We start from the raw sequence: 19,358 nt of genomic DNA on the forward strand, positions 1-19,358 counted from the left end.
GTGAAAGCGAAAGACTGAAGAAGTGTACTGATGCTGTGACATGTTACCTGATAGATTCAAAAGACAGAAGAGTCATGAGATAGAGGCAAGATTAATTAAATATCACGTTTAAAGGGTCACGAAACACCAAAGCACATGTTTTGAGCTGTTGACAGTCGTATATGTGTCCCACACTGCTAAAAACACTATTAGGACACCTATATTTCACTAAAAAGTGTAAATTGGTTGTTTTTGCGTTATTTCAAGCAAATTCGTACTTCCGGTTTGAAACAAATTTTTGAAGTTGCGTCACGGCCATGACATAATAGCGTGTATTCCAGCGTGCAGACTGGACGTCTGTGCCAGAGTGAGTCTTATTACGTCTTACAGTGTGATGCATTAATGCATGAGTAAGGCTTGGTTCAAACCAATCAGCGCGCTCTATTGTGCAACTTCATTAATATTCATTACTGTCAGAGTGTTTAGACGACAGAGACGCCACGTTGTGTTGGCAAAACAAGCATGAAGTGTTGCTTTTATAGTTTGCTGCAGTTCAGTTTTGTTTTTATTTTCTCTCTGTGAGAGCGCAGCTGGACTCACGTGTGGATTAACAGTGTACGCGACGCTCGACAACAATAACTTGCGTGTCTAAGGAGGATTATTGTTTACCTGAGAGCTGTTCTCATCTGCAAACGCTGAGATCCGGATTCGCTTGTAGTCTTCTCTTCATAAAGACGCGGCTCTTGTTGCTGGTGATTGTCCTGTCTCTACAGATTTGGTAAGTGAGCGACCAGTGCTCTTTGTTTATTCAGTTTGTTCATATCGAACTAAGTTAACTATTGCACCGAGTGTAAACATGTTAGCAACACAACCAAACTTTAACCTCGTGTAGGATTTTCACCGCATTTTGTGACCGGAATAACACACGCGGCTTTCTGACGCTACCTGTCGAGTGCATCTAAGTTTCCGGAAAATGCGGAGGGTTTTTTTTCTCTCATTCGGCGTGCGGCATCAAACATGGCATAAAAATACACGCTTAAAGCAGCTCCTCGAATATCTTGTTTTTCGTGAGGGGCATGAATCATTCCCTGAATGAAAGAGCCAAACTGCAGTTAAAGCAGCACTCACTTTCTATTGTGTGTGTGTGTGTGTGTGTGTGTATTTTGACTCTGAAACTCGCGCGTGCCCAAATAGACACTCCCACACCATCCCACTTTTCTTCCTCAGACACTCCCCCTAAACAGAGCTGGACACGCCCACTTTTCTGACTTTTTCCAAAGTAGAGGTGTGAAAACACCCTGCTGAAACGAGGGGGTTTCATGGCTCTTTAACAACTATAGTGAGACGCCATCCAACGGTACATCCTCGATAAACTGTCCGACGCCATTTTAAAACTAAGACGTTAATGTAAACAGAGCCATGTGTATCGTTGTGATGTCGGCTCAGTATTGTGATGTCTATCAGCGATGGCTATGGCATCTTCTATCAACCAAACCCTAATTACCACGATGTCCTGATGTTTACCACTTAACATTTCCATTAAAACGAGAGAATAAAAAACCTACAATCTATTTGTATTCTGAAGCACATTGATCATCATTGTGTGTGAAGACAGTCAAACTCTGTGTTGATGATTTAATACTTTATTCTTATGCCAGATATAGAAAATATATGGTGAAAAGAACAGATGAAAAAACAAACGTAGAAGTTGCTGAAATGGAGGAAACGCAGGCTATCTTTATCAGTTGGTCACCTATCATGATGCTTATATCATTGTGGAAAGTGTGTATGCTGGAAAGAGTGATTCATGACTGTGTGTGCACATATGAGTGAACAGATGAGTGAGCCGGTTGAAGTGTGGCCGTTGGTATTTCTTTAATAAGCATGATTGGCCACAAACAGAGACTCTCCTGCCGCTGCTCCGGTGTCTCCTTTGGAGACGTATTTACCGACAGCTGCTGCGCTGTTGTTCTGTAAAGCAAATAAGCACAAATTAGATCAGTAAAATAGAAACAAAATGTAAAAAAAAAAAAAAAAAAAAGGAGAAGGGTCTGGCTGCAGACATGATGCAATCTCAGACCAGTGCAATCTCAGCTGCACATGCGCATTCAGAGCGACGTGTTAACGTATAAGTTTTGATTACTGTAATATAAATGGTATAATACTGTACTACAGAATGGTAAAGCACTATAAGATGTCTACATAAATATTTTTTACGTTGGAGGAATGTGTAGAAAAGTTGTATTTAGTAGTGTATTACCGTTATGCGTTCAGCCAATATAACGACATTTTAGACGTGTGAAGTAATGAAGTTATTAAGACAACATTGGAAATGCCTATCGGCTATTCATTCATTCTTTTTCTTGTCGGCTTAGTTACTTTATTAATCCGGGGTTGCCACAGTGGAATGAACCGCCAACTTATCCCTGAAACCCATCTCTGGAAAACATCCACACTCACTCATTCACACACATACTCATACACTACAATTTAGCCTACCTAATTAGCCTATACCACATGTCTTTGGCCTGTGGGGGAAACCGGAGCACCCGGAGGAAACCCACGCAAACACAGGGAGAACATGCAAACTCCACACAGAAACGTCAGATGAGCCGAGGCTCGAACCAGCGACCCAGCGACCTTCTTGCTGTGATGCGACAGCACAACCTTCGGCGCCACTGCATCGCAGACCCTATCGGCTATTATTTTAAGTAAAATCCTGGCCGTGACCCGAATCTTCATATAATAGGAGTTTACAGGTTACCTTGTGACATAATTATGTGAATAGATACATAGGTAGTTCTTTTGTCTGTCACACCTTTAGTTTGTACACCGTATTTTGGCGTGTTTCTGTCTTTGACCCGCTGCAAAGTGTGCATGCATGAGAATATACGAGTTCAAATGCGCATGAGCGGCTGAGATTGCATCGATATAAATGCTCATGCGTGGCCGAGATTGCATCGGTCTAAGACTGCATCGTGTCTGCAGCCAGACTCTGTTGAAAAAAATGGTTTTAAATACCTAATGTTGCATGTGAAGTAAATACAGCGTTGCTCAACTTAATTTTAGGCAATCAGGGGTGTGTTTCCGAAAACCATCGTTAGCCAACTAAGGTCGCAAGTTGTGTTGTTACAAACATTGTTCGTTGATTTGGTGTTTCCTAAATCTGTTGTTGCACTGAACATTCTCAAACTTGTATGCTTGCAACTACACCTCTAGTGCTGTAGTTAGAAGCATGGTTCCTGGCTGTGTTTTCAGTTATCCCCCCTATGCCCTATTCATTAAGAACGTTCCAACATTTAAACTCGGAATGATTAAAAAAAAACCTCTCTCTTAGGTGTAATTTGTTTTCAAAGTATTCTTTACAGTTCAGTTTTAGCGATCTTCATATTGACAATTGTGCTCCCTTCGTAGTGCACTTTAAAAATAATTATGGCATTTTGAACGCAGCCATGGCGAAAGCTATAGGTGACCGATTATTTAAAAGTGTAATTTACTTTACATCTCCAAAGCTTGTGAAAACAAATATATATAGCATGCGTTAATGCTTTTAATTTGTAGTAGCTTATTTGTTAAGAAATGCATCTGTACTGTAGGCCTATATATGACATGGGCCTGTGTGAATGTGTCAAATTGTAAAAGTAGACTTTTACAATAAATAAAATAAAATAAGAAAATAACAAGATCATACTTATTATTATTATTATTATTATTGTTGTTATTATTATTATTATTATTATTAAGTAGGATTTTTCTTAATTTCTTAATAAATATAAAACATATAAAGTAAGCTACCGAGCAAACTGAGCACGCCAGAAAAGTCGTCCATATGGGTGAGGCGAACATATTGGATTACACATCATAGACTTGTTTTGTGGAATTTATTTGGTTGTGCAATGAACTCAACTGCATGAAATTAACCCTTTATTTGTCAAAGATATGTCCCTGTAAAAATTACAAGTATGGAAAAAACAAGCTGTTGCCATCATACTGTCTTATCGTGTTCATTTCACTAAGTTAAATGGATGCTCAAGTACATGTTTATGGTTTCACTGTATGTATTTAACACACGTTTTTCTGCAAGGTTTGCGGTTTTGACAAATTATAAGTAGACAAATTATATAGTAAACAAATTATTTGACAAGTTATATAGTAGACTTTTACAATAAATAAAATAAAATAAGAAAATAAACAAGATCCTGCTTAATATTTAATATTATTATTATTATTATTATTAAGTAGAATTTTTCTTCATTCTTTAATAAATAGACTACAGTAAATTACAACCATTAATGATTTATATGATTTATATATGAGATTAAAATAGGTGTTAGCTAAGTGGTTTTATGTGTTAGAATAGAATATGGAATATTCTCAATAATAATTGTAAAAGAAACATAGGCTCTATATGTGCTGTTTATATTTCAATTAATATGTTGTGCATGTTTTTACCGAAACTAACATTGGATTTTTTTTCAAATGCGTGTGCGAGTAAATCAATATAATTTGCACAAAAAGTATGTGTTTTTTCTCTAAAGAAGTTGTTACTCCCCTCTGTTTAGAGCGTCATTATGGACATTTTACATTATAACTAAAGAGATTCAAACGACGGATATGTGATATGGTTTTGGGAAACACTCGTCAATACATCATTTAATTCCCAAACAATGCATCATAGTATGATAGTTTAGCCGCAAGTTATGTCGTTGTTTGGGAACGCACCCCAAAACATATGTGTCGTTTCAAGATGTTCGATATTCGGTTACCTATAGGAGAAAACTTCATTTATTTTATTTAACAGTGGAACTGATTTATTAACTAATAAATAACTCAAAACTATTAAACTAATAACTAACAAAAAATATGTAATATTTTAACATGATCATTAGAAGAATGCACAAAAAGGATAACAATCAGGAATCAAAACAATTTTATGCAATTACTCCCATGATGCAATGCAAATTATGTCATTAATTCCATACATTTGACTATTTGTGTTTGTATGTGTGTGACTGTCAATAATTGTTTCTATTTATTTTATCTGTAAAAGTTTTATATTTCTCTGCTGTTTTTGATTGCTATTCACAGTGCTTCTTGGGATTGTAATTTTTTTTCTACCCATTAAAGTACTGTAACTGTCTTTATGTCTGATTTTTACATTTATACTGTATTTTTTTTGGCTTCAATGTTTGCAAAACTTTGCAATGTTGTAATTCACCTTTAATGGTTGAGATTTGGATTAGTAATGAAAAAAACAACGGCTTTTTAAACCTCCTTATGGAGAAAATGCACTCTATACACAGATACTTACAGTAGTAAACTTAGAAATGTTATTAATAATGGCATTACTTAGACTTTTAAAAATAAAGGTTTATTATTGGCATTAATAGTACTGAGAAGAACTTTAAAAATCCATTAAACATTTACAAAAGATTCTTTATAGTGAAAAAATGTCAATCCTAGTGATTTTGGGTAAAAAAAAAAAAAAAAAAGTATATATATATATATATATATATATATATATATATATATATATATATATATATATATATATATATATATATAAAAATAGTGTAAGCCTATAATCTGTCTTGAATATTAGATAAGTATAAGTATATTTGGCAGATACTATTAATGTCGGTCATACTATAATATTTTACAGGGTCTAAAAATATACAACCCTAAATCCCCTTCACAATAAGCAAACCTGCCCACATGAAAATATAGTATTTTTTGTTGATACCATGGTGTTTTATGAACCATACTATAGTAAATTGTATTATAAACTATATATTCCCACTCTTTGTTAATCAATGCTACTGTTTACTGTACCTAGGTGGAAAAAAAAACTCTGGCCCTGATTTGGCATAAAGCTGGCACATCAGGCATTTGCCCATCACTTGCATACAGTATGTGGGCAAAATATAGCCCAGGTTTGGCAGAGGTAGCACAAGAAATGTGCCAGATGTCAAATGCAGTATTTGGCCCAGATGTTAAAAATTGATATGTGGGCCACGTAAGTTTGTCCTGTCTTGACCCACTTTTAAAATACATTTTATTTTACTTTTCTATAGTATTCTATAGTATTCGCTGTAATTACTATAGTACTCTTTTAATTGGGTATAAATACTTAATTGAAGTCAAAATGCCATCCTGTGATTTAAAAAAAATGTATTATCATTGTTCAACAGAGTAAGGAATTTTTCACAGTATTTCCTATAGTATTTTTTTCTTCTGGAGACAGTCTTATTTGTTTTATTTCAGCTAGAATAAAAGCAGTTTTATTTAAAAAAAAAACAATTTAAGGTCAATATTATTAACCCCCTTAAGCAGTATTTATTTTCAATTATCTACAGAACAAACCATCATTATACAATGACTTGCCTAATTACCTTAACTTGCCTAAATTGGGGAGGAAATGTACAGGAGGGCTAATAATTCATGCAAGTTCACATACCACGGCTCTCTTGACGAATTCCTCCTGGCAGGCCTTGCCATTCTCCTTCTTTCCTCCCCAGGCTTTAAGAGCGGAGGCCTGCAGGGCCCGTCCGTAGGAGAAGGTGAGGGCCCAGGGTTTGCTCAGCGGACACTGGTTGATGGTGCTCAGGTTGATTGAAGCTTCCTCCTCGCTCTGGCCTCCAGAAAGGAAGGTGATGCCTTTGGGAAGATGATGATGATGATAATATTAAGGGGAGTTAGGACGATTCTCTCACACTATGCTATGCGAACTGTGCCCAGGCCCGTTTCCCACATCATTTGAGAAGTGTGAGTGCGCTGAATCGAGCGGTTCACTTGGGCTTTGGCGCGGTACGCTTGTGTATGAGTGCAAAACGCGCCAGAGCCTGAAACTGAAAGCGAGACTTGACTTATACGTAATAATACAATATTTTGAAGAAAGCTGAAAACCTGTAACCACTGACTTCCATAGTCGAAAAAACAAATACTATTGAAATCAATGGCTTCCCCCAGCATTCTTCAAAGTATCTTATTTAGTGTTTAACAAAAGAAAGAAACTCATAAAGGTTTGAAACGAGTTTATAAGTGTGAATAAATGATGACAGAAGGTGGATTTTTGGGTGAACTATCCCTTTAAGCGTGACTGTGGGTGTTTTTGGGCTCACCGGGGACAGCAGGTGGAACGGTGCGGCGCAGGGCTGTGACAGTAGCCATGGCGATCTCCTGAGGTGAGTATTTATGGGAGCAGGAGTGACCGGCCGTCACCATGTTGGGCTTCAGCAGGGTTCCCTCCAGATACACATGATGGTCTGAAAGAGCCTTGTACACCGCTGCCAGAACCTTCTCCGTCACGTACTGGCATCTCTTCAGGTCATGATCACCATCAGGCAGGATCTCAGGCTCCACGATGGGTACAATACCATGCTGACCACAGCAACAGAAATGAATATAAATGATTCATCTGACACACTGTGCATATGTTAAAGGCCACCTATGATGTGAAAAACAACTTTAGGAAGCTGTTTAGACAGGACTGTGTGTAGGTATAGTGTGTCCACTGTCATATTGGTGTGATATAAACACAATAAGTCAATTTTCTGACCAAATAGGATCCTAATCCTAGAGATTTTGAGGCTCACCGCAAAGTGATGTAGGAGTGCAGTTTTCCCCGCCCACCGAATTGATTGACAGGCACGTGATAACATGTCTCCATAGTAACGCATATGAACATATCCACAGAACAGGATTTGCAAAGAAACTAGGATTAAAAGATCTGTTCCAACCCTCTGTGATCAGCTGCACATCAAGAATGACTTTCACAACTTCAAACTAAAACGTATTTAAAACAGTGCGTACTTGTAATAAAGAAAAGACAGTAAAATAATAATAATAATAATTCCTTACATTTTTATATTGCGCTTTTCCGGACACTCAAAGCACTTTACACATTGAGGGGAATCTCCTTATCCACCACCAATGTGCATCATCCACCTGGATTAACATCTCATCCAAAAATGGTGCTCAAAGAGAAGTATAGAGTCCCTTTCATTATACTGGGGCATTAGGACCCACATCGACCACAGGTTGAGCGCCCCCTGCTGGTCTCACTAACACCACTTCTGGCAGCAACCAAGCTTTTCCATGTGGTTTGTCATCCAGGTACTGACTGGGCGCAGCCCTGCTTGGCTTTAGTGGGTGACCATGTGAGAGTTGCAGAGAGCTAGCTGCCGGCTAGCAAATAACTATTGATAAGCAGCAATATAAGAGTTATTTGGGCTAAAAATCCTGTCAATGGTTTGTTGATAGCGAGAATTGTACTTTTAAAAGGGGTAAAGGCTTTGTTTCTGAAAAGGTTATAAACACCAGGGGAAAACTGATTAAAAATGCTACTTTTTTAATGCAGGTTTCACCATCCAAGATACCATTTTAGTACCGTTTTGATGATAATTAGTTATCATACAGGTTTAATTTAGTTGCCAGTAGCCATTACTACGGACCACAGCTTCAGCTAATACGTCTTTAATGTTTATCAAAGAAAAAAAAAGTAATCTACAATATGGATGGCCTTAAAAGGAGTAAATTTGCATCAAATTTACAAATTTTTGATGAACTATCACTTCAACGTCATAAAATCGGCAGCGCAGTGACACAGTAGATAGTGCTGTCACCTCACAGCAAGAAGGTCGCTGGTTCGAGTTTCTGTGTGGAGTTTGCATGTTCTCCCTGCGTTCGCGTGGGTTTCCTCCAGGGGCTCCGGTTTACCCCACAAGTCCAAAGACACGTGGTATAGGTGAATTAGGTAAGCTAAAATTGTCCATAGTGTATGAGTGTGTGTGCCTGTGTGTGTGAATGGGTGTGTATGATTGTTTTGTCTAGTAATGGGTTGCAGCTGCATAAAAACATATGCTGGATAGGTTGGGACGTGCTCAACTTTTCAATCGCCGATGGAAGCGTCAGCCAATCAGATCGCTGTATGCAAATACACCAGCTCAGACAGTAGCCGATTGCTGACTAATTTTATTGGCTGACGCTGCTATGACGATCGCGCCAGCCGCAACTTCAGACACTCCCTCTGTCAAGCGTTGACGCTGAAGCCCCGTGTGAAAAGGACAGTTATCATTAGCTAATTAGTTTATTTACAGCAATATACTTACATTACTTTTATATTTTTAATTAGCAGAAGCTATCACTATTACTATCGAACTGTTCTACTAAAATACTGTTTTTATGATGGCAATGTAAGTTCAATTTCAGATTCATAGTCCACAATTCTGAATTTAGCAAGTTACTTGCTTTTGTTTTAAACGAATTTTGAACAAATCATTTGAATGATTGATTCAATGAATCGTTCTTTAAAACAAGGACTTAGCAGTGCCTACTGGCCAGTTTAATGTGTTAGCTATTTCTCCATGACATGCAGACATAAACCAAGTACCAGCACAAAAGACACACAGTAAAAATATTTTGTTTTGATTTTGCAAAAAATAATGACAGGTTGGTGGTTACCTTCCTCCCTGAACAGTGAACTTTGTGGGCTCTATTTTGACGGTCCATGCGCAGAGCGCAAAACGCAGGGCGCAAGCGCTTTCAGGGCGTGTCAGGACGCGTTTTTGCTAATTTAAGGACGGGAAATCTGCCTTGCGCCGCTGCGCATGGTCTAAAAGGGTTGAGTTTATTGTCTTAATGAGTTATAGGTGTGTTCTGAGAATAAACCAATCAGAGTCTGATCTCCCATTCCCTTTTAGAGTCAGCTGCGTCGCGCCAAGAGCGCATTCGCTATTTACAGGACGCAAAGTAAGTCTAAGTGGAAAAAATGAGCATTTCACAAGCAAACAGCTAACAGTTAACAGTTTTTAACAGAAAACTGTTAAACAGAGCATCTTCATTTATGTCTCATTTATGAGACATAAATGATCTACTTTCACTTTCGCTCTTGGATAGGGAAACCTTTACGCACAGACATCCATTAGTCTATAAATAATTAATTTTGTTTGTTAAGCGCAAATATTCATTTCAAAACTATTTCTAAATTCAGTTCTAATTTCCAGCAAACGAATAAATGAACAATAATAACCAAGTGTGCTCAAAAACCTGAGTTATATCCTAAAACATGCTGTGCCCCATATGGTCTAAAACCTGACAGGTGGGCAAATCTAAGCTTGTTTTTAATAAAACAAATATAAATATGGATATATTAAATAATACTGCTAATAATAATAACATTATACAAAAGCAAATTGTTATGAATGAACTGAAAAAGCCTCCCGAGATGAAGAAGACATAAAAGCAGTGATTTTTCATATTTATGTAGGCTAGAAAATAATATGTTTTGTAATATTTTAATTTTTATATTTATATTCTATATCTATTCTTATTATATACTAAATATATCCTTAATATTTACATTTTTTCATATGTAAAGATATTTGCCTATTGCTCTCTTGTGCGTATTAAGCAGTGCGTAAGCAAGGCACAACTCTGCGCCGGAGTTTAGACCGGGTTTGTTTTGGTCTAATGAAAAATCTATTATAGATTCTCAAAATAGCAACGCGCCAGCGGTCCGCCTCAGAACGCCTTCCTTTTTAGAGCAGAACTCCTATGGGCGCAAAAATGAGCGCTAATGCATTTGCTATTTAAACAGCGTAGCGCAACGCCTCAAAACGACTCTTGCGCCAAGCTGAAACTACCAAAAGACTATTGCGCCGCGCCTTGCGCCACACTGCGACGGGTGTATGATAGGGCCCTTAAAGGCACAGTATGTAATTTCTGCCAGTAGAGGGCGTGCATTCACAACAAACAAAGGTGTAGTTTGATGATGCCATGATTGAGTGTGGAATCATGGGAGTTGTGGTCTTCACCAGCACAATATATAACACTTTTAGATATTTTAATAAAACCATCGTACATATTCTGCTTTTAATGTTTTTCCATCAATATTTTTAAAAGTGTGTCTCACCATCTGGCAGATGCTGGCGTAGCGGGCGAGCACATTGGCATTCTCAATAATGGCAAGATTGGATGGAGTTGTGGGTGTGATCTTCAACACACAGCGCCATTTAGCGAAGTCAGCACCATCTTTTTTGTACTGAGCGCAACGCTCGTACAGACCATCCAGACCTAAGGAAGACATTATGAAAACATGAGGTCATGCTTTGTTTTAAGGAAAAATTATTGCTATTAACAAACCATAGGACTTTTGCCTTAATAAACTCCTAATTAGCTGCTTATTAACAGTTATTAAGCTTGCAGTTGGGTTTGTGTATTGGGTAGGATTAGTAATGTAAAATAAAATCATCCAGAATATGTTTATAAGTACTAATACACAGTCAATATCTTAATAATAGGCAGGAAATAAACCAATATTGTGAACAAGTCACCAAATATGAATTCAAATATAAGTATTGAGAAGAATAAGAAGGGATGTCCTTCATACCCTGAGTGGTGGTCTCTCCATTGGTGCCGGCCAGAGGCACAACACCCTTGTCCACCTTGATTCCCACCACCATGCCTCTCTCCTTAATCAGCTGAGAGAAAAGCTTGCCATCATCGGTCTTCTGATAGAGGGTCTCGTGGAAGAGGATGACTCCACCGATGCAGGGTTTGATGCGGTCGTCAGCGGTGAACAGCAGCTGCCGGTACAGACGTCTGTTCTCCTCGGTGTTCTCAGCATTGATGCTCTGGAAACGCTTTGCTACGCTGCCTAAAACAAGAGCCAGAGGGTAAGAAGAAACAGCTCTAAACAACTGATTTTTTAAGTCATTATTTTGTAAGCTGAAACAACTTGTAGTTTTATAATTTGTTACTTCAACTCAACGTGGTAAGTTTACACCCTCTTAACTAGTCTTTAAGTTGACTTAACTAGTGTTAACTTGATTTAAACTTAACATGTTTGGCTCTTGAATAGCTCACATACTGTACAGTTGAAGTCAGAATTATTAGCCCTACTGTATATAATTTCAGTTCAACAGAGATAAGATTTTTTTTCAACTCTTCTAAGCATAATAGTTTTAATATCTAATTTCTGATGACTGTTATTTTATCTTTGCCATGATGACAGAACACTACCTGACAAAAGTCTTGTCATCTGTCCAAGTTTTAGAAGATAATAAGTTGACTCCTAATTGATCATTTGGTGTCAGTAGGGGCTTATATAAAAGGCAAAGGGCTCTAGATTGCGCTTATTTTACCAAAATAAAATATGATCATGCCTTGATTTTTAATTATTTAATTAGGACAGCAAGGTCTGACTTTGCTTAGACAAAAGTCTTGTAACTGAACAGAAATAATGTCCAGTATAGTATATAAAGTCCTGCTGCAGTGGAGACAGAATGAATATTGTGACTGACTCCATCATGAGCTTGGAGGACTGCATCCATACATCTCTGCAATGACTCAAATCACTGATTAATAAAGTCATCTGGAATGCCAAAGAAAGCGTTCTTGCAGGACTCCGAGTTCATCAAGATCCTTTAGATTCATCTTAAATGCATCCTCCTCCATTTTTTCCCCAAAATGCTCAATAATGTTCATGTTTGGTGACTGGGCTGGCCAATCCTGGAGCACCTTGGCCTTCTTTGCTTTCAGGAGCTTTGATGTGGAGGCTGAAGTATGAGAAGGAGCCCTATCCTGCTGGAGAACTCTCCTGTAGTTTGTGATGTAGTGGGCAGCACAAATGTCTTGACACCTCAGGCTGTTGATGTTGACATCCACTCTGCAGATCTCTCGCACTCCCCCATAATGAATCTAACCCCAAACCATGATTTTTCCTTCACCAATCTTGACTGATTACTGTGAGTATTCTGCAGTATTTGTGATAATTGGGATGCAGCCCAACAGATGATTCATCGTAAAAATGTACCATCTGTCACTTTACCAAATCATCAACTATAGAAGTCAACTTATTATTTATTGCTCTTACAACTGGGATCGACAACAAGACTTTTATCAGTTGTTTCAACCCAATTTGGAACAAAATATGGACCAACCCTATTTTTTTACTTGATTCTGTGAATTAAAAGTTTAACGCAGTTGTGGGTTTGTTTATACCACAATTTAGAGGGTTGTATAAAATATGCTAAAAATATTGAATGCATTTTGGCTGTTTACTTACTGAGATTAAATTATTGTTGGGCTGAAAGCACTAACTTTTCAAAATAAGATGCAAAATATCTTTGCTTCAACTTTTGGGATTTTGTGAAAGTGTCCGTGTGTGGTCAGTCTATACTGTAGCTGTGTGCAGATGCTTGAAAATGAAGTGTACAAGCAGATCCATAATTGTTTTGGTCCCACTTTATATTAAGTGGCCTTAACTAATATGTACTTACACAGGAATTAATAGTTTGTTACAATGTACTTGTTGTGTAAATACATGTACTATGTACTTATGCTTGATTAAATACATATATGTAATTACATCTGTAACTAACTTTTGTAATTACATTTGTAAATACACTGTTGACCATCCCTTACACCTTAACCCACCCTTAAACCTACCCACGCCACCAAACCTGTCCATAACCCAACCTCTATCCCAACTCAAAAGCACCACAAGTGTTCTCAAATACATTATAAACACAGTAAGTACATTGTATTTATTTTTTGATGTAAGTACATAGTAGTTAGGGACACTTAATATAAAGTGGGACCATTGTTTTTTCTTTAAAAAGTGACATCTCCACCTTAAGTCTTAAATATTTGTTCGTTTCTGTTGAAATTGGTGTTGTAATTTGCACCTGTGGACTCATCGGCAGCAAGAATTCCCTTTCCCGGAGCAACGATCCTCTGAGCAATGTCACTCAGCTCTTTCTTCTGATCAGGGCTCAGGAATGGATAAGCGTGAGGCATCTTTACTGTACGGGGGGAAGACACAAAGTAGATATCAGTTGAATTAGTATTGTGACAGATTCTAGAAAGGAGGTGTGTTAAGGTGCATTGCTGGTGTGTTGCTATTTTTAGCAACTGAAATAGACGGCGCTATTGACTAACTAAAAGCTGCTCTAAAGTCCAGCGCAGAGCGTGTTGGTTATGCACATATGCGGTTCAAATGCTTAAATTGCTTAATACACACAGGATGTACAGAAATAAACAAATATCTTAACATATTAAAAAAAATAAAGGATTAAAATATTTAAAAAATTATAATTTTCTACATGAATATAAAGGCCACTGCCTCCATGCCTTCTTTATCTCGGTTCAGTTTATTCATGACAATTTGCATTGGTATAATGGTATTATTATTAGCAGTATTACTTATTATATGCATATTTATATTTGTTTTAATAAAAACAAGTTTAGATTTGTCCACCTGTTGGGTTTCGGAGATGTCTGCATCTTTCGACTTTGCACCTAACTCTTTAAAATAGACCCCAAACTCACAATGAAACGAGGAAGTGTTTTGAGGAACTTTTTAAAAATTAAATATACAAAGTTTTTTATTTGCCATGCACATTCAAAGAAAAACAAACATATGACTTGAATTCCTTAAAAAACTTTGTGTTTATCTGTGTGTGTTCGGCAGTATATCGTCACCATATCCTTAACTACTTCTTCTGCTTTATCTTTCTCTTGTATTTCCTCATAATGAGTAATGACTTGCTCTTCCTCATTATTGTCTTCCTCAAGCGTTACACATGTGTTAATGTCGCTTGACGAAACCTATTCTCATTGTTGACCTTTATGTAAAGTATGTAGGAGAGACTGTTTTCCTGTCACCCCCGCCTCATCCACTCTTTAGTAAACTTACTTCTGCCCTGCTGACGCTACCGCCTAACAGTTGGGTCTATAAATACACCAGCAGCAGCAGCTGCACTGCTGTTGATCTGCTGCTCTTGCAAGGCCTCTGCGAATAGAGATTTTGGTTGTTTCTGCACTTTGACCTTCACTTGTTTATTTTATGCTAAAAAGCCGGCTGATTACATTATAACCAGTGCAAATTTGGTCACTTTATTTTAAAGTACACTGTAAAAAACATAGCATAGTTTTTGTTTTTTGTGATTCACAATAGTTTTTCTGTTTATTTCTGGTTGTGAATTGCATTATGGGATGTTGATCTGTGCTCTGTTGACTTTTGATGTTGAAAATTCAACTCTAAAGTTTAACAAATTCACTTTAATTGACATTTGAGTAGTTTAAAATAATATAATGTATAAGAAATAATAAGTCAAGAAAGAAAATGTACTGGCAGTTTATTATAAGGCTTTGTAGCATAATATACAACACAAATCCAGACTATATATAACTTTAAAACATTAAAAATGTTCATAAAAGTCCCCTATTCAAACTTTTCAAGGTTAAAAGTTGTTTAAAAAAGTTCAAGGTCCCATAATGCAATTGAAAAGCATAAATAAATGGGGAAAATACAAAAATAAAAGCATGAATCATAAAATACGGAAAACTAAGCATACTGCCAAATTAGTTAAAATGTGCTTTAAGGACAACAGAGTGAATGTTTTGGAGTGGCCATCACAAAGCCCTGATCTCAATTCTATAGAAATTTAGTGGGTGGAGTTGAAAAAGCTTGAGCGAGCAAGACAGCCAACAAATCTGACTCAATTACACCAGTACTGTCAGGAGGAATGGGCCAACATTCCTTCAAACTATTGTGAGAAGCTTGTGGAAGGATACCCAAAACATTTAACCAAAGTTATACAGTTTAAAAGTAAAGCTAAAAAAATACCAAGGAAATATATGTAAACTTTTGACTGTATAGAAATGAATTAAAATTTCATTATTCTGGCATTTGGCAATTGTAAACCATTTAGGTAATCGTAACGGACCTAAAATAGTAAATGTTTAGTATGATTTACCATCAGACATTTAAAAAAAAAAAAAATTATGTTTTTCAGAGTGTAAACTTCTGGAGCTTTAAATTAATCCAACAACAATCCAAATGCCAAATTTCCAGATTATCAAATCCTGTTTACCAGAGCCTTAAATGGAACCAACAGTGTAGCTTACTGCCTTGCAAAGAACAACAGGTAGGCAAAATACCAGTGGCCACAAACAGCCCTTGTTTGTTTTGATGGTAAAAAAACGAAACACTGCAATCAATAAACATTTAACATGTTTTAGTTTGTCTAATACAATACTGCTTTAATGTTGTTTTGTTGTTGTTGTTTTCCATATCTCATTAGATGTGACATGCTCCATATAGGCTTCAAATATGGAGGAATTTATATATCATCAGTAATCATTATGCTTGTGATCATTCACTAAAAAATTAACATTTTGTCTGGTTCTGTCACAATCACCAGCGATCCAGCCTGTGCAGATCGCTGGTAATCACATAGTATTGAATCCACTATTAAACGGACACAACAGCTGTGTGCATGACCCATTCACACACCTGGTCTAGATCTCCATGATTGCATTCACAGCTGAAGCTACTCATGAACTGATTACTAGAACTATGAAGTCAGCACAGAAACACACAGAAATGAAAGAGTCTTGTTGAACTCTATAGTGAACATTACGACGTGTTTTAGGCGCTCGACTTGTTTTATTTGTTTATGTTACCTGCTGTATGTCTTTTTGACTATCTGCCTGTTTAATGACCACAACTCTGGATTTGCCTGTATACATCTGTTTGCCCTTGTGTTGATCGTTGCTTGCCTGACCATTCTCAATGAACATGCCTTTGGATCCCCACTCCCTTGTCTAGTGTCACATCAAATTACAGGCTTATTTGGCAAAACAACAACAACAACAAAAAAAAAAATCACAATTGAATCCCCCCTTCTGATGGGATCAGGATAATCCTGTTTTCTTGGATCGAACAGACCCCAATATGAGTTCAAAGTTTTGAATAACCCAAAGGGCAGGTTTGATCTAAATTTAATATAAGATTGGATCACATGCTCTGATCTTAATTCAAAATTCCCCTGTTACTTTTGAAAAACCCATTTCCAATCTGTGATCCAAAATCCCACTTTTGAAAAACTGGGAACTGGAGATTTTTTTTTGGGACAACTTAATATATGTTCAATCTACTTAACTTTGTTGTGTTGACTTAATCGATTTGTGTTGAGACAACATGAATGAATTGTGTGGACCCTGCATTTTTCACAGTGAGCATGTTTCACTGAAATAAAGTTTAGCAATTGGGAAATTTAGAGGTTTTATAATTACATCACTTTCAAGCCACTTTGAAAGTTTATTTCTGTTTACCCTGGTAAAATACAGCATCTGAAATATCCAACCCAGGCTCATTCTGAAAACGTAGTCCTGTGGACGTTTCTGAAAGTACGTATTTTTGCAGTTTTTGTTTTCGCAAATCCACGAGAGGCCGCTGTGTGCACTTTTTCATATCTCAAATGTCTCTCGCAAGTGCCGTTCGCACCCGTGCTGTTCTCGCGTAAACCCACCAGAGGCCGCTGTCAAACTGACTGACTGAATGATTGACTGTGCGACACACCAATCGACTGACCCACCCTCCTCCTTCCCTAAACCCAACCGAGGGTTTCCAAAAGCCGTCCAGAAAAAGAAAAGCCCTCGTCTGATTTTTACCACGTTTCCGGATTTTACCACATTCTCACCGTTATTCACTTGTTCATTTTATTTTTTGGATTCTGTTTTTGTCTTACCTGATTTCTGGAAATGCTCTTCCCTGGACTCGAACCTGGTCGTCGAGCTAACTGGACAAACTGGTTGCAGCGGGAAAGCCCTCCACACAGAGGTAAGCATGAAAAAGAACGGCGTAATACTGCCGTAGTACCGTAGTGTTTGCTTTAAAAAATGAAATGCAGCCATACGTATCTCCAGCTACATAATTCGCAGTCTCTAGAAATGTCCGAGAGTCTCTATAATGAGCCTGTTTTCAATTCAATTAAATTCAATTTAATTCAATTGTTTATTGTCATGTGGACAGTAAGGAAACACGTTTCCCTGTACAATGAAATTTTTACTTTGCCAACCACAGTGAAGTCATACACATCATACACGACACATCATACAACATACACATCATACACGACATACACATATATACACAGAAGTGACTGAAGTAAGCAACTATCATGGGATAATAAAAATGAAATAATAATAATAATAATAATAATAATAATAATAATAATAAAATTAACAATAATTATAATAATGCAATAATAAAAATGAAATATCAAAGTTTTGCAACTATCATGGAATAATAATAATAATAACAATAATAATAATAATAATAATAATAATAATAATAATAATGCAATAATAAAAATGAAATATCAAAGTTTTCTAACTATCATGGAATAAAAAAAAAAAAAAAATTAATAATAATAATAATGCAATAATAAAAATGAAATATCAAAGTTTTGTAACTATCATGGAATAATAAAAATGAAATATTTAATCTGTGATTTTAAAAATTGTTTCACAAAATACAGTAAAATATGCTATTACCACATTTACATGGACATTTATACAAGATTAAACAGCCTGATCTCACGAGAAAACGTAAGTATTTTACGTTTTGGTAGTTTAGTGGCTAACTCGTACGAATTCGTACGAGTTCAGTCGTAAGAAAATGTACGATTTTAAAAAGGAGGCGTGGCACCTAACCCCACCCCTAAACCCAACCGTCATTGGGGGATACGCAAATCGTACTAAAATGTACGAATTAGATCGTACGAATTTGTACGAATTAGCCACTAAATGAAAAAGTTACGAATTGCCGTGAGATTGTGTTGGATTAAACTATTGTCAGTTTTTATTATTACAAATTTTAACTATGTTTTGACAAAAACATGTTCAAAAGTGATGGCTTTGGGATATTTGACTATAATTTTAGATTTTCGTTGCTTGTTTAAACTACTTTTTATTTATAATGAGCTGAATCAACACAATTCTTGTTTTTGTGGGATAACTTGGATGTTTTATGTTCAATCAACTTAAACTTGTAAAAACAATTAAGTTAACTTCAAAATTACCAATGAAAAATAGATCATTCATAAAGTATAAAAGAAAGAAGGTTTTGTAAAAGAAATTTTGTAATAAATATAAGTAGCATATGCAAGTGTACATCTTGCATTAAAAGTAAATTGCACATAAACCTTCAAACCTACAGTCAGAAGCAGAGGTCAGCCTTTTGCAAGACATTATAAGACGTCTGTTGCAGTTCTGATGATGACAACTTCTGCTTTACAAAAAAAGGTTCCTGTCTGTGTTTTATTGGAAATGTAGAAACCAGGAAGGATAAATATATCTTGATTCCTCCTCCGTCTTCTTCTTTTATTTTGTGCTAACGAATCCACCATAATTGACCTCAATTCCTGTACAGAATGAATGTAGTATTTTAAAATAATTTCTTACCTCTGTTGCTGAAAGGAGAACAGACAAAATGGTGCGAGCCTTCAAGCGAGGGAGAGAAAGAGAGAGAGAGAGAGAAGAAAAGTTCTGGCTCAGACCACGAATGTCCGACTGCCCACTGGTTTTAT

At 36.6% G+C, this 19,358-nt stretch overlaps 2 protein-coding genes across 2 annotated transcripts in view; both read right to left on the reverse strand.

Annotated features, from left to right (window-relative positions):
• Positions 1–19,358, reverse strand: part of tlcd3bb (TLC domain containing 3Bb) — a 538,378-nt gene that overhangs the window by 318,629 nt on the left and 200,391 nt on the right. The window lies entirely within an intron of this gene.
• On the reverse strand, positions 1,607–19,256 carry aldoab (aldolase, fructose-bisphosphate A b). The gene is made up of 7 exons (NM_213215.1): positions 19,234–19,256; positions 13,668–13,784; positions 11,369–11,635; positions 10,892–11,052; positions 7,101–7,359; positions 6,437–6,636; positions 1,607–1,950 (listed from the first exon to the last, which is right to left on the reverse strand). The coding sequence occupies exons 2-7, from the start codon at positions 13,777–13,779 to the stop codon at positions 1,855–1,857; spliced, it is 1,095 nt and encodes a 364-aa protein (NP_998380.1). The 5' UTR covers positions 13,780–13,784; positions 19,234–19,256; the 3' UTR covers positions 1,607–1,854.

The sequence above is a fragment of the Danio rerio genome, chromosome 12 (genome assembly GCF_052040795.2).
Source record: "Danio rerio strain M-AB ecotype USA chromosome 12, GRCz13ab, whole genome shotgun sequence".
Taxonomy (NCBI): domain Eukaryota; kingdom Metazoa; phylum Chordata; class Actinopteri; order Cypriniformes; family Danionidae; genus Danio; species Danio rerio.